This window comes from Cyprinus carpio, chromosome A24, assembly GCF_018340385.1.
Source record: "Cyprinus carpio isolate SPL01 chromosome A24, ASM1834038v1, whole genome shotgun sequence".
Taxonomy (NCBI): domain Eukaryota; kingdom Metazoa; phylum Chordata; class Actinopteri; order Cypriniformes; family Cyprinidae; genus Cyprinus; species Cyprinus carpio.
In genome coordinates this window covers 9,769,063-9,785,728 of record NC_056595.1, presented here as the reverse complement: position 1 = coordinate 9,785,728, position 16,666 = coordinate 9,769,063, and the positions used below count along the sequence as shown (strand labels likewise).

At 34.0% G+C, this 16,666-nt stretch overlaps 1 protein-coding gene across 1 annotated transcript in view; it reads right to left on the bottom strand.

Moving 5' to 3' along the window:
- LOC109067964 (arf-GAP with SH3 domain, ANK repeat and PH domain-containing protein 1-like) overlaps positions 1-16,666 on the bottom strand; it is a 93,055-nt gene that overhangs the window by 29,294 nt on the left and 47,095 nt on the right. Inside the window, exons 2-12 of the mRNA XM_042714163.1 lie at positions 13,277-13,349; positions 11,910-12,055; positions 5,822-5,896; positions 5,163-5,212; positions 4,755-4,884; positions 3,804-3,889; positions 1,969-2,044; positions 1,376-1,462; positions 683-691; positions 336-436; positions 163-232 (exon numbers count right to left, since the gene is read on the bottom strand). Of these exons, the coding sequence (XP_042570097.1) occupies positions 163-232; positions 336-436; positions 683-691; positions 1,376-1,462; positions 1,969-2,044; positions 3,804-3,889; positions 4,755-4,884; positions 5,163-5,212; positions 5,822-5,896; positions 11,910-12,055; positions 13,277-13,349 (903 nt within the window). The remainder of the gene's footprint in view (positions 1-162; positions 233-335; positions 437-682; positions 692-1,375; positions 1,463-1,968; positions 2,045-3,803; positions 3,890-4,754; positions 4,885-5,162; positions 5,213-5,821; positions 5,897-11,909; positions 12,056-13,276; positions 13,350-16,666) is intronic.

Genomic DNA, 16,666 nt, shown 5'->3' with positions numbered 1-16,666 from the left:
CTAGGTATAAAGTGGGACACAGGTTGGGATGGTCTAGGTTTGGACATTCAGCCAAAGTATTTTCACTGTAAATGTCAGACCTCTGTTTTTATAGGCTGATTATAGGATTACATGGTTTATAGTGAACAGAGTAAATCACATGAGTGTGTCCGAGTTACTCACAGTGGCATGAGAGATGGTGAGAATTCCTCCTTTAACTGAACACTTCCTCCTCTGCCACACCTTCCTCAACCTACAAAACAACAATTACACCGCATAACACTACTTATAGCAGAGAGCAAGAACTCATATTGATCAGAAGTATCATCTAAATGAGGGTGGGTGTGTGTGTGTACCCATCACTTTTCTTCAACAGATAGCCTTTCTTCTCACTGCCAAACTCTTTGTTTCCCTGCAGCTGGTGCATACTATAGCCACCCTGTTTACTCTGAGAGTCCTGCTCAAGTACAAACACACATACACAAGGTGCTTTAAACGGCTATATGCAGTCACCGATCCCGACAGATACTGCATGCACAGCATTTTTGTAAAATACATGAATATTTTTCAACATTTCTCAACAGATTTGTAACGTTTTTAACATCAGCTTTATCTGACACCCAATTACTTAATGTGCACACACACACAAAAACAACAATCTCTATCACATTCACAAGTCATGCCGTACATGCTGAACACTTACTCTTCTAGACTTCAATCCATACAGGCAGTGGGTGAGAGAGACACAGGAGAGGGTGTGAAAAGCATGGTACATGTAAGCTGTCCGTGTCGAATCTGTTAAACCATTTAAATGCACTATGGTACATTACACTACGGTTTATTCTTACTTACAGACTTGTCTCCCACCATGTTAACATAATTAAATGCAAGTTTGCTGTCATGGCAATGTGTTGGCACTAAGCACATAAAACAAATATTCACTGACTAACTACTTATTGTCATTTATTTTCCTTATTAAATATGATAGAATCAGCTATTTTTTCTCTGAGCAACCAGTGGGGCACAACACTGGTTACCAGCAAGCCCAATTTCATACTGACTACCAGCATGGTACAGCACTGGGCACTCCCTCTCACACTCTCCCCTGTACAGGTCGAGCTTTAGGGAGGGTTTGTACATTAGATCCACAGATGTACTGCAAAATTCAACTCTTCAGGTTTCATTCAATTAAAGGATTAATTAGAATTCTACATGTGTACAGTATTTTAAATATGGAATATATTTCCTATATTTACATATTTAACATATGTAAATATAATGAACATCGGAAATATTTAACCCCAAACAAGTCATTTGACTGATGTTTGGACAATTAAATGATAATGTGCATTGGTCCTAAGACAGAGCCCCGAGGCACACAACACTCTACACCTACCTCCTTTTGGTCCAGCTGTAGATAGGATTTAATGAGATCCCTTAATGCAGTGAGCTGCTTTTTCTCTTCATCTTGTGTTTGTTTTATCTAGATCACACAAAATCAAAAAATAACTTGTTACACATACAGTATCCCGACATAAGCCTGTCATTGTAAAGTACCGCAATATTTCACCTTGCAATAAAGTTTTGATATTCTCATGCTAAGAATTAATATTTGTAGTTGCATTTTTCACTTTCATATTTTGAGATTGGACCACATGAATGACTGTCCACCATTCGGAGCAAGTCCAGCAAGGTCAAACATGGTAAAGCAATAGTCAATGCACAATTATTTTTAGTTGACCAAAGATCTTAGGAAAGAATATAACGGTGCACAACACAGAGGTTTAATGTAGCTCTAAGAGAAACAAGTAAAATTTTGCAATAACAGTTTTAAATGACTATACACTAAACAAAAAACTGTGACCCAGATATTGATAAAATATTTTATTGCCAAGTCCAATCCATAAAGTAAGCTTAAAAGGTTTTACCAAATCAAATATTTTTAAAGAATTTAAGGAATTGTAAATTTTTAAAGAATAAGGCACATACATTGTAAAGATCAGCTGCTAATTTCTCGATATACTGCTTAAGCTTATCTGCCGTCTTCAATCCATCTTGAAAAAAGCTTTTTTTAAAGAAGAAAAAAGAATTACAACAATTAATTAACACATTTTTCATACTGAAAACAGCTATCGACTGTACACATTTTTTTTTTTAATACAGTCAGGAAAATTATAGACTTTTAATCTATACAACACAGAAACCTGCCAACTGGAAAGCCTGAGTTAATGATAAGTAAAAAATATAATTAGCTCATAAGCTTAACAATATATTGAAGTAGAGCTCTCTAATTAGCAAAGGTACCTTTGAAGCATTTAAAGCTTTGAACTAACAAACAAACCATTCCGTTTTGTGGATACCTGTGGTGGAAATTTCCAGTTTTAAATATTGACAGATGACTAAAATAGTGCCAACACTAACAACCTGCCAAGAGTATCAGATTCAAATTGGATGAGTCAGTGGTACAGACACTGTGCCACACATTCTGCTGTCAGGACACATCAGATGTTTACAGTATATATGAGGTTTGAGCATGATTCTGCATTTGAGAGACCTTAGGCATATTTTTAAATAAATTAAATAAAAAAATGCAGAGAGCTTTTCATAGTTATATGTATAATTCCTAAGTTTTCAAACGTTTATAAGAAAATCTAATTATAGAGAAAATCTTTTATACATTTGTCATATTTTAGAAGAAAACTGAATGTTTTGCCTATGTAATTTTTTTTTTTGTAATATTTTTGTAGAGAAAATTTTTTGTTTTTTTTTTGTATTTTTGAATAAAGTCGTTATTTTTGTTTTTTTCGTGTACAAAAAGTATTCTCGTCGCTTCATAACATTATGGTTGAATCACTGATGGCAGATGGACTATTCTGATGATGCTTTTCATACTTTCTTTGACCTTGACACTGTTATTTATTTGGCAGTCTATGGGACTGCGTCAAGCCTCCCTGTCTTCATTCAAAATATCTTAAATTGTGTTCCAAAGACGAACAAAGCTTTTACGGGTTTGGAACGACATGGGGGTAAGTGAATAATGACAAAATGTTCATTTTGGGATGGAGTAGCCCTTTAATACTGATAAACAACTCAAATTGAGTAATAAAACAACTTTCTCCATACTTTATGGACATGATCTTACATGTGTTAAGTTGTTTTTGCTGCAGCCCTATACTCTTGTATGCTTTACTTGTACACTTATTGAGTTTCAATAAAAACATTTCACCATACAACAAAACCGACTTACAGTATTTATAAATTAAACCCAGATAAGACACTTAAAAATAAATAAATCCATAAAAAATGTTTTTCCTTATTTAGTGATAAATGGTGGCTACACCAGGAACTTTTATATTTTAGATAAGTCTGATAAGTCAGAACACAATAACACTAATCACAGATATTAACTTTGACAGTCTCACATCTGACCAATCAAAACCTTGAAGTGCAAGGTTATTTGATTTTATAGTATCTGATCTGTCAAATCATTGAATTGAAGTGTATGGTTTGATTTTTATGCTTGTGTTTCTAGGTATGCTTGCAGGTTTCTGCTGATGTATCTACAGGTCAAAAGCAACATTAGATTTTCAGTTCTTTCTTTTAGCTCATCACTTTTTCAGACCTTCATGATCGCGACACTTAGGTTACATGGATCAATAATACTTTCAGTATCGACCATTAACAATCAAACATCAAATACAGATTTATGTTGACAGTTGTATGACCTTAAAGGATTTAGATTTAAGCAAACTCATTTATCTAGTATATTGATATTGCAAATGTCTTTTGTGGTAAAAACGCATCTGAAAGCAAATGTCACTTACTTGCACTGCGCATGGTAATACTTGATCAAGTTCTGAAGGAGGTCAACCCCTTTTTTTGTCTTTATTTCATTCACTTTGATCAGGTACTGCAAAAACAGACAGACTTTGCTCACAACACAGTTTAGTATCCCAACAGTAGAACAAAAGATATTGAGTGATAGGGAAACCTTAAGTGCTATATTATTTGAAATAGATTATTCAAAATCATTCTAGGTAAAATTACAGGTCCATTCCGCAGCTCATATTTAAATTAATATATCTTAAAATGAAATGGCACACATTCTGCTCATCTAAGAGTGTGTGAATGTATTTGTGCATAACCTTTAAACCCATAGCCACAATTTTGTCAACAATTTTGTAAACAATGTTGTATGCAGTTTAGTATTTAGTTTAGTGTTTAAGTTAGGCTTATACACAAGCTAGACTTTCAGCAATATACCACTGTCTCCTCTACATTACTGCTTAATTAAATGGAAAAAAAAAGAGAGAATTAAATGAAATATTAGATTTTATCATGTGACTTGGTCCAATACCATCTGAAAGGCAACCTGAGGTTTCTTTTTTTCCTAAGATACCAAACCTTTCATCTACACCTCGCAAACCCTTGATGGAGAATGAAATAAATTCAAGATGCAAATCCTATTGACAAACACAACTCATTAACATGTTAAATAACCCACATCTATCCTCCCTAATGAGCAAATATAACACCAATGATTATGAATCCATAAAACTAACATTTCTATCACAATTTGAGCCATCTGTTCTAATGCTAAGGGAATCTTTCGAGACATAAGATAAAAAGGCCATTAGCACTGAGATGACAGCATTACATAATTCAGATTTATATTCTGTTAAAAACTGTTTATTATAAATAATTTAATTAATTTAGACAAACAAAACAAAACAATAAAGACAAATATATAAAACCAGCTCAAGTGCACTGCAGACCTCACACATCTGTAGTTGGAAGAGCCTCCGTTCTTTCTCCATCTCCTCAGCGATCTCAGCACCAGTGATCTCTGTTCGAATCATCCCGTGCTGCTTGGCATGCTCACGTTTTTCCTTCTCGATCTTTGTACTGTAAGATTGCAAGAAATTTGACCATAAAAAGCAATAAAAAAAATTGTGTATTTAGAACAACTCATCTGAGTTGGCAAATAGATTGCATTGTTTATTTGGCATTAATCTCACATCTGTGGAGGAGAAAATGATTTTGCTCATGCTTTTTGATGGTGCTTTTAGATTACTGTAAAATGCATCTGATAATTGCAAAAGCCCACAGACAGAAAATAATCAGTATGAATAGACAAATATGTATACAGACACACTCAGCTAACATGCATAAATCAAACGTACAACTTGGTTTCGTAGTCCTTCCAGGCCTTGTCAAAGGGTTTTTTCAGGTCCTGGAAAAAAAAAGGAAAAATAGTAAGTGAGTCAGTTGAAAGTAATTAGACTCCCTCATGTTTACATCAAAGCAGATGTCACACCCAAAAACAATGACAAAGACAGAGCTAAGTTTACACATCTGCATCATTGTGGAGGGATGATATCTTTCCATCAGTAAAGTAAACAGACCATTACGACTGTAACATCCTCATAACATCATTATTGTGATGAATATCTGGAGCACCATGACCATTACTTGTGGTAAATGACAGATCCATTAGTGGGCTCTGATTGACTGCTGGTGTGGTAGTCAGACTGCTGATCTTCTGATAAGCAGGACATCACAAATAGCCGCCTTGACCGCACTCAGTTTCAGTACATTACATTAAAACTGCAGCAGGCTAATTTAGTTTGTAATGTCATGAAGCCATTTATTTGAACAGAGCTGTACACACAGAGGTACTTCCAAGTACTTCAACAGGTCTACATCTTCTTTTAAGATTTGTTTATGTTTCTGGCTAGGTATAAAAGCACAACTGTAGAGAAAAGTTTGCATGCATCTGCATGTGCATTTAGGCTCTGCGTGTCTGATGGTCTATGAGACCAGGTCAGTAAATATTTCTCACCCCCTTCACGCCTTTCAGGTCGCCTTTCAACAGTGAGTCCAGTGTGAAGATCACATTATGGCTCAGACTCTGGAGCTGCAGGAAAAGATGGTGAAACAGAGCAGAGACTGTGTTAATACGATACATGACACTTGGCACAGCATAAGCGCAGCACAGAAGAAATAAGAGAAAACATATCAAATACAGCCATCCACACAAAGAGCCTGTTGAGAGAGACACAATCGCATCAGGATGAGCAGACCTGCATTGTCACATGATACTCCGGGGAAGATCTTTTAAATTAATCAACATTAATGTTTCAGACCTAAGAGGCCAGATAGTTTGGACTCAAGTAACAAGATGAGACCAACTGTGACACAGCATTGTCTCATAAGACCTTAAGAGAAATTTAAATCACCTGAGAATAAAAAATAAAAAATAAAATGTGCAAAAAAGAATAACACATTTAGGGCATCATATACACCTTTAAATTACATTAATATAATTTCCACTGTATACTCTATATTTGTCTATTTGCCAAGAATACAGGGATGCACAGATAATGAAATTCTAGATATTTTATGTTATGGCCAATAACCAACAATAAATGACTGATAATATAAATATAAATATCTGCTCACTCAAGCCGGCCGTGGCTCACTCTAGGCCTCTGGCCTCTGCTCACTCAAGGCCGTGGTGTGTGACGCTGTTTCGATGAGAAAGCAAAACTACTTTGTTCTTGCCTTCCAAAAGAAAACACGACTAGAAATCATGTTTATATCATGTTTATAATGGGTTTTATGTTTATGTCTCGTTGCTCCGGCCGGACAAGGCATCACAATATGTTAAGAGGCATAACATTTCCATCACAACGCGCTGGATAGCTGGCCAATCACAGCACACCTCACTTTTCAGAGCGATGAGCCTTGTGAAAATCGATGCGTTTCAGAAGGCGAGGCATAGAGGAGAAACAATAATGTACAGTATGTGGAAAATAATGTGTTTTTTTTAACCTTAAACAATCACAGCACACCTCACATCACACCCAAATACACAAAATAATGTTCTTTTTAGCAGCATCATATGACCCCTTTAATATCATAATATCATGGACCATAAGCATCACTTGGGCACTGAGTGTAGTTTGTGCTCATCCTCAATGCATCCTGTAAATGTTGTCATACACTCTTAAAAATAAAGATGCTTCATGAAGCCATAGAATAACCTTTTTTGACTAAATGTTTTCATAAAGAACCTTTAACATCTGAAGAACCTTTACGTTTCACAAAAGGTTCTTTGAGGCAAAAGAAGGTTATTCAAATTATAAAAAGTTGAGAAAGAGATGGTTCTTTAAAGAACCTTTGACTGAATGGTTCTTTGTGGAACCAAACATGGTTCTGTAAAGAACCTTTTAAGCACCTTTATTTTTAAGAGTGTACGTCTCACACTTTCAGTCTGTTTTTCTTTGTGTTTTTTTTAGTTTGAGTTTTCTGAGTTGTATCATGAACACAACAGGTTGAGTAAAGATATTGAAATGCAAAAGTGCATAAATAAAGCAAAATGCTCCTCTTTACAGTTATTTTTCTAACTGACTGATGAGCTTATGGACACTGAATGGTTATTCTGAGGTAAATATATATTATGTTGCAATGTTTAAAAGCTTTACACGTTTTCCGCAGTCTGAAACACTGAATGAGCTTTTACATGAGACATTTCAGTAAGTTGTACTGTAGGCTCTCTTATAAAATAGTCTACCTTTTGATGTTAATTCATGATCATTATGTACTATAGTAGTAAAGAGAAAGATAAAATGGGTTACTTGCCGCTAGAACTGAGGCGCTAAAGGAACCGCACTTGCCACATTAAAGAGTGCCAAAAAACTGTATTTATTGCATGTATTTCATTATGAATTTTGAATAATTTTGAATTTTTTTTAATTTTATAGTTTGTTTTTTGTTTAGTGTAAAGTATCAAAGCTTTTTGCTTTTTGTGGTTGGTTGACGGCAAGTGCACTTCAAATAATAAAGTTCACGCATTAACAGAGCACAGCACAGACTAAGATCTTGTTAAGAAGTGGCCATATTAGTAATGATTATAAACGAGAATTGTTAACGATATTGCCAATATCCACACAGCTGGCAGCTTTACCTGTTGTAGTTTGCTCAAGTCGTGCAGTAAAATAGAAGCTGTTTTTCTGTACTTTCACTTCTTACGTCTCTGTCATGTCGATCTCTCTCGCACTGCACAACTGAGCTGCGTTTATCAGGTGTGTGTCAGCGCTGCTGCGCAGCAGAGATGAGGACTGTTTGAAACTCTTTTTTTCCACTAAAACTTTGATGCACATCGTTTCAGTTTAATACATGAACATAGCAAATGATGCGATTGCAAAACTTTCAGGAAAAAAAGGCATTACATGCAAATTTTTAAGTTAGAACATGTAAATACATAGACCTAGTCGCCATTGGCGACCTCAACAAAAAAAACTTAACTCGAAATGTAATATTTTTGGTCACAAATGCGACAGTTTTTTTTGGTGTTTGGTGGTTTTTGTATAAGTTTGGTGATATGAGTATTTTAATATTTTTGGTCACAAATGCGACAGTTTTAGTCGCAGTTTGGAGCCCTGAATAGTACAATAATATGGCGAGATGCTTTCTAAATAATATTAAATAAAACATGAAAAAAATCTGGCACAGTGTAAATAAATGCTTTTTTTTAAATGGCATTGAAACAATGAATGAATGGAACACAATGAAAATACTGTATGGAGAAAAAAAAACACTAGCAAGCAATTTCAAAGTTACTATAAAAAAACCTTGTATCAAGTAAAGTAAAGACCATGAGTAAAGACTAAAATACTTGGAAAAGTGAATTTCTAAAGTCACCTCATATGGCACTACTTGTATTTGGTGCCTTTTGTGTCACCAGTAAAGATCATGATCTTACTGCCTTAAAATATTGAACAATATAAATTTTAATCCTGACTTAGTAATAAATAATTATTTTAGTCATAAAAGTCATTTTAAAAATGGTGTTTGATTTTCTTCATATAAGTCAGATAATGCAGATGGCAAATGAACACCAATGCTGAAAGATACACCGCCACACAGAAAGGCTGCAACAAAGTACAACCACACTGAAATTCTTCTTCATTTCATAAAAATGTAAAGTTTTCATAAATAAGAATCATTGTGATGGGGAGACAAACCATAACGTAGTATTTCTATCTATTTCCTCTCTTCTTCACTATTCTTCAGTGTCTCTAAATGGAGGCTCTTGTTTCAGAGTGATAAATACCTCAGCTAAGTGGCAAAAAAGACTAAAAGCACTGCTGCAAGACAACAAAGTGCCTCTTTTGAGAAGGAGAAGCGATAGCAGAAAACCAAAGAAATTATTCTGCAGTTTAACCCTGTTTCATACAGTTAAGTTATTGATGACTGAACTCTATTGCGCTTAAACAGGTCTTTCAAGCCTTAGATTGCAGGAAGAAAGTTATTAGCCACATAGCACAATGCCAATAGTTGCATGGCTTAGCAGACACAATGTGAATGCTGATAGCCCACCATGTGAAAGACAAGTATATGTAATCTGTCTAAATCAGACCATCAGCGTTCCAGAGAGGTTGCAGTCCTCAGGAGGGTGTCGTGGAAATGGAGAGGACATACTGATTGAACAGGAACTAGAGGAAATGAATCAGGGAAATGTTAATGCTGTTGTCAGCATGACAGGATGAGAGTAACACTGAAAATACGTTAGCACTGGAGGAAAACCATATACATTCTGAGCAAAAATACCAGTTGTTATACAGGCCTTGACTGACCTTGACTTGGCCTAAGTTGAAAATTTTAAGAGCACATTAAAAACTTTAGGGCCGCAATGAAAATGATCAAGACATTTACATAATATATACAGTATATATACACATTTAAAATGTATTTAATTTATTAGAATGCAAGAAGTACACTAGGTTTTTAAATATTTCTGTTTCAAATTGTATTTAATAATTTATCATTTGTAGGGTTTATAAAACATGATTATTTTGCCAATACTAGTAAAATCTATAGACTGAATAATGTTAAATGTTTCGGTAACACTTTACAATAAGGTTCCATTAGTAAATGTTAGTTAATGTATTAACTAACATGAACAAACAATGAACAATACATTTATTACTGTATTTATTAATCTTTGTTAATGTTAGTTAATGGAAATACAGTTATTCATTGTTAGTTCATGCTAATTCACAGTGCATTAACTAATGTTAACAAGCACAACTTTTGATTTGAATAAAACATTAGTAAATGTTAAAATTAACATTAACTAAGATTAATAAATGCTGTAGAATGATTGTTCTTGCTTAGTTCACATTAACTAATGTAGTTAACTAACAATAACTAATGGAACCTTATTCTAAAGTGTTACCAATGTTTCTAATCTTTCCTTCCTGTGATGGGGCAGCCCAGACAAAAGCTAGAAGAGTTTACCATTTAGTGCCAGATACAGTATTCTATGTAAACAAAATACCAATAATAACCAGAAAAAAAAACGATGTTTTTAAATTAACATAATAAATATAATTAAATAAATATAATAAACATAATTTAACAATTAAAAAATGTATTATAAAATACACTAGGACACTTAAAATAAACAGATTTGTACTTGAATTAGAAAATTCTTGGTTCTGTAATCTAAAAATCTTTTACATTATTGAATTATATTATTTTCACAAACAAATAAATTGTAAAAAAAAAAAAAAAAAAAAAAAAAAAAACTGTACTCAGTAATCTGGTTGTAAGTCTTTGCACACAATTATTATACATACAGTACACATGATTATGACATGAATATAACATACAATACACTAGAGGCCAACTGAATACAGCTCTGCTAGGGTTTGCGGAACTAAATATTTATTAGATAATCATAGACTTGCATAAATTATATAAATGTGTATTTATTAGACAGAACCGTTAAACAAAGACTGTAAACTAAAGTCGTCGGAGACATTTACTGGCCAAACAGAAAAATTTATCAGCCGATATATCGGCCTTGGCTATGTCAATCACTAGATTTTATGGTAGTTACAATAAGATGCAACAATAATATTTTGTAATAATATATTTTTTTATTATATTGGCTTATAATTTAATGGATAATTAGTGAAGGAAGGATTGAGTGGTGTGGGATGGATTGTTATTGTATTCATTATTATTGTTATCATTGTGAAGTATATTAAAGTTCTGTGATTTTTATCAGTGTACCATGGAACAGTATTTATAAAGTATAAGAAGATGTTTTCATTATGTTTGTTGATGACATAAATTGACCAGAGTATACCAGTATGCCATATATGCTTGTCTTAATTTCTTCATGTTTTTATTTAGCTGGAAACCCTCTTGTTGACAACATTTGGTTAACAGTCTGCTGAAAGTACTTTGAAATTTTAAATTTAGACAGAGCACTGATAAAATGAAAATAATACATTTCCCACTTTTTTTCAGCACACATTGAGCAGCTGTGTAGTGCTGGAACAGTGAGCCTCCGTTCACAGAGATATGACTTCCCTTCCGCAGCGCTCGCCAGCATTCACACAGTGATTTAGGAATGTGTGTGTTAGTGTGCATGTGAGGGGTGAAAAGGAGATGCTCTGTAGCTACTGCAATGGTTCACTCAAAATTTATGGCTCTATCTCCACGTTTCTGCCAGGAAGAGAGCAGGATAGATTACAAAAGCCCCTCTCATTCACACATCCACCAGACAATTTTCACACATTTCACACAACTCTGTCCTCTGGACACATACGCCTCCAACAACAACACAGAGAACTCTACAACCAGTGTAGAACCGCACACACTTCAAGTTCTTTTACACCTTTCAGAGGCTGATTCACTCTAAAGAGATCTTATATGCTGTAAATCCTTAAATCTGTCCTTACATTGGGCTTCAACACAAACCAAAACAATCTATGTACTGACAGTTCAACTCATGACTTTACAGGTTTTTGTACAGATCTCTTTCTATCCTAGAAAAGAGACACGTTTAAATCCATTCAGTCTTGGGTGTCCATTCGTTCTGGCTTGAAGATATGTTCACATGGAGGACTCACCATGTTCTTGAGGAGGGCGGAGAGCTCTTTGGTCAGAGTGGAGAACTTAACGAAGGCCGTGCCCAGATCTGGATTATCCCAACTAATGAAGTTACTGCCAAACTTATCCAAAGCCTGGGCGTACGTCTCCTCATTTTGAATATGATCTGATAAAATAGCACAAATGAACAATTCAAACAAATGAACGTCATGCATTTGAAGAGTACACATCCTTGCTCAAGATTCTATGGTAGCATGTTGTCTAGTTCCTTGAAGACAGCATGAAATCATTCACTTCCTAGGTAAATTTCCCTGGTATTCATATGCATATAATTTATATAACATATAATATTATATAACATTATGCATATAAGTGCAAATAATTTTGAACTTAAGGAATGTTTGCTTTTATCAAGTTGCAACCTCAAACTTTCTGCACCAACTTTTCTGTTAATGTAACCATGATCATGGTGTTTTTTCATAATGGGGGTCATTCTATTAAACATTCTATGCATTTTCCATTTCCATTAGAATTTTAATATTAATCAGAAAAATAATACATTTATATATTAATAAATCCCATTGTGCTATTACATTCTAAATTAATTTTAATATACACTACTACTAAAACTAAATCTAAAACTTGTTTTAGATGGACGTCTCTTATGCTCACCAAGGCAGCATTTATTTGAATAAATTATCTTGTCTTGTAACATATTTTAAAGTGTCATTTATTCCTGTGATGAAAAGCTGAATTTTCAGCATCCATTACTCCAGTCTTCTTTTTTTTTTTTTTTTTTTTTTTTTTTTTTTCCAGGATCTTTGATGGATAAAATGTTCAAAGTAACAGCATTAATTATATATAAAAAAAAAAAAAAAATACTAACACTAAGACTGTAAGAAACAAATATACACACATATTGGGAGAGTTTTATTGTTCTATTTTTTATATTATTTACAATCAATAACTGTGCATAATTAGCCAATTAAGAGGAAAAAAAATCCAACATACATTTTCATGTTTCTGTATAATAAAAATGGATCCTGCTTCATTTCAATAGAACGATATACGGAAAACACACACACACCTGAGCATAGAATGCATCTATACAGTGTATGAAAGTGATTAGGTAGGTGGGTGTTTGTGGGGGTGGATGAAACTAGCTGGTGTGGCATCAGCCAGAAACATGTTGATGCTTACTGTAATCTAGCCATTTGTTTTAACATTATTACAAACAAATTTATATTTAATCACAAAAAATACAGCACACCACCACACACATGACACTGCCTGGAAAATATAAGTGATTATGAATTTAATAAGTGTGTTTATTTGTATTACAGCCTCAACAAAACCAGCATTTGTGTGCATGTGGTTGTGTATATACCTTGGCCGGAGTTATAAATGGCTTTCACTGACTTCTTGACCTTCTGCAATGAAGTTCTGTCCTGATCCAAAGCCTGTGGACACACAGATCAGAGATGAAACACTGAAGATGTCCAATCATAATATGCGGCATGACAGGAACATTTGATACTAGAAATTATATTGGCAAATATATAAAACCACTTATATATAAACCACTAACAAATTCTGTCGGTACTGTACAATGCACAAAATAAGGCTATACTAACTCCATATCAATTACCAATTTTTGTGCGCATCAAATACATTGAACACGTAAACTCAAACGTGTGTAATGCAAGAAACAGACCTCACTGGTCCTCGCACAAATGCAAATTTCTGTGATTAAAATGGTGTGAGTTTTGTGTTTTTTGTTTATGTTTTTAAAATGGTGTCTGTTTTGGTGTTTTAATTATTGTTTAAAATATACATCTTCTATTATGCCTATATATAAGCATTCACCTCGTTTTTATTTTATTTTATTTTTTTCTTGCTTGAGTAGTACTATGTAATTATTTTTTGTTCACATCTGGAAAAATATAAAAAGTAACATTACTGTATTGATTATTGTTAACTAAACTTTAAATGATTATATATATATATATATATATATATATATATCTATATATATATATATATATATATATATATATATATATATAGCTAGCGAGGAGAGAGAGAGATAGAGAGAGAGATAGAGAGAGAGAGAGAGAGAGAGAGAGAGATGAGAAATACAGCTCAGAGTCCTGCCCATTTCTGGAGACCTGCCCGTACCCACAAAGTTCAGCACCAGATCCGACCCGTCACCCATGATAATATCAAAATTAAATCTGCACCCGCCCAGACCCATTAATATTTGGCCCGTTACCCGATCCGTGCCCACGATAAATCACACACGCTAATATCATTCCAATTAAAGTGCTTTATTTTTTATCTCGCACCTCTCTCAACATCACGACAGCGTCATGAATAGGCTAATGAAGCAGTCTAAAGTGCGCTTTGTTTTGTGCCATTCAAGTAGCCTACCATCGGCACCTAAATAGGCTATGGAACCTGATAACTATACGCAAATAGACCTATTAATGAAAAAAAAACCCTGAGCCTGTCGCTCACAAACAATAGCCTTACTAGGCTACGAGAAGCATCAACAAAAGTTGCACTGTTGCAGTGGTGGTGACGTGATGGGTCAAATGTCATATCGTTGTTGCGTATGCGTAATGGTAATTTAGACATTTACATTACATTTATGCATTTAGCAGACGCTTTTATCCAAAGCGACTTACAGTGCATTCAGGCTATACATTTTTTTTTTTACCAGTATGTACATACAAATATTGCACATACCTGCCCGCAAAGAGTTAATTATCCGCCTGCATCCCCACCCGTGTTTTTCATCCGCGCTACTACCCGCCCGAAAGGAGTTAATTATTTGTGTTTTTCGACCCATTGCAGGACTCTAATACAGCTGACATTCCAGCTTACGTGTTCATAAAAGCCAATTTTCTGCCTTTTGCTTAAAAAATTCATGTTTTTAGAATAAAAGTATGATATATTTAATTATTAAATGACTAATTCAATCCATTGTATGAAAACCATTACAAAAACAATTATTCCCTGAATAAATACAATGAACTCCTGTAGACAAAAGAGTTTAATACAGTAAAATACTGTAAATGTTTCTTACAGTAGTAATTGTCTTAGTTGCCAGTATTTTACTGTAAATTCAGCTTTGCCAAAGGAATAAATTACATTTCAAAATATATTAAAATGGAAAATAAATTAAACGTAACAATATTTTACAATATTACCATTTTTACTGTATTTTTGATCAAATATATGCAGCCTTGGTGAGCATAAGCAAGAACTTTTGTTCAAAAACATAACCAACTTTTAAATGGTAGTGTATAATTCAAACCATTTGTATATTAAATTAATTTTATTGAAATAATCTGTTGAAGACAAAATAACAGATGACAGATTTAGTTAATTTATATTTAATAAATTATTTAAAAATATTGATATCTGGTACAATCATTTGGAAGACATTAATTGAAGAAAAAAAATCAATATTTTATTAATATGTCACATCAAAGCATAATGATAATAACCTAGTTTGATTGAGTGAGGACACGTAATTTACTCAACAACAGCTTGATTAATGCTAACATTCATCCAATTATGAATAGAAATTGGTCTATTAAATTAGTGACGGATGTTTTTTTTATAGAGCGTAAAGTACAGTATTCCCATCTCACAGTGGCTGCAATTAAAACAATGCTGATGTCAAGCCTCTGTAGATGAGAGACACAAATACAACACACGACTGCACGAGGCCAGATCTTCACCTCTCAGTGAAATCTGGCAGCTCTCCACATTGAGGTGAAACATGGCCTGCTAGTTTTATTGTTTTCCAGTGCTGTAGTAGTGATTCCCTAGCAACGCGGTAGTAGATGTCAAGAAGAGATGCTTTGGTGTGTGTGCACTTTTGAGAATAAGTTTATGGTTAACTTTAAAATGAATTAATCTACACAACTTCAAAATACCAGAGAATAGTTTGTTTGTACATTTAGCAGAGTTATTTATTAGTGTTTTCAAAGTGATGACAAAGGTAATCTAGTGAAAATTTTTTGGGGGTGTGTGTATTGTGGATTTATTGGGGGTGTTTTCGTTTTTTATTTGGAATGAATTGTTTTGATTTTTTGGGCTTTCAGGCCTGATGCAGCTGTGTACATGCACAAGACAGAAACGGATGAGGAAGAGACAAAAAACAAAACAAAACAAAACATCTTTAAAATGCAGCAAGCATGACTTGCAACATCCTCCTTCTGCCCCGGACACAACACTGCTAGAATTTTACATGCATAATGGAAATATTTCATCTTTCAGTAAAGCCACTTTCTGTCCAATGCAACACCCAAATTAATTAATTCTCAGGCATCACTCCTTAAACCATTCATCTCTTTTTCATCCATTGCTTTTTCTGTTGTAGACCAGACTCTTTAATCTGTCACCCACAGTGGAGTAGCAACATCACAGCTGTTAGTATAACATGCCTATATTGTCAATTATCACCCAGGGCCAGAACTTCCATTTTATAATAGTAACTCTGGATGCATTAGAGAAAAATAAGACAAGAGAGAAAACCTGTATAACCAAGATGGGCATGCAAGTACTACAAGACCTCTAACCACATCCTCTCCACAGAATGCCCCTTGAAACTTATTTCACATGCAGCTTTTCTTTTCACAAGATATTACCTGATGTACTGAAGTCGTGTTGCCGTGATGCTTTTATCAGCTAAATTAGATGCAAAATGTGTCCAAATCTGTTCCAATGAAGAAACAATCTCTGATTTGCAACCTGTAACTTCAGA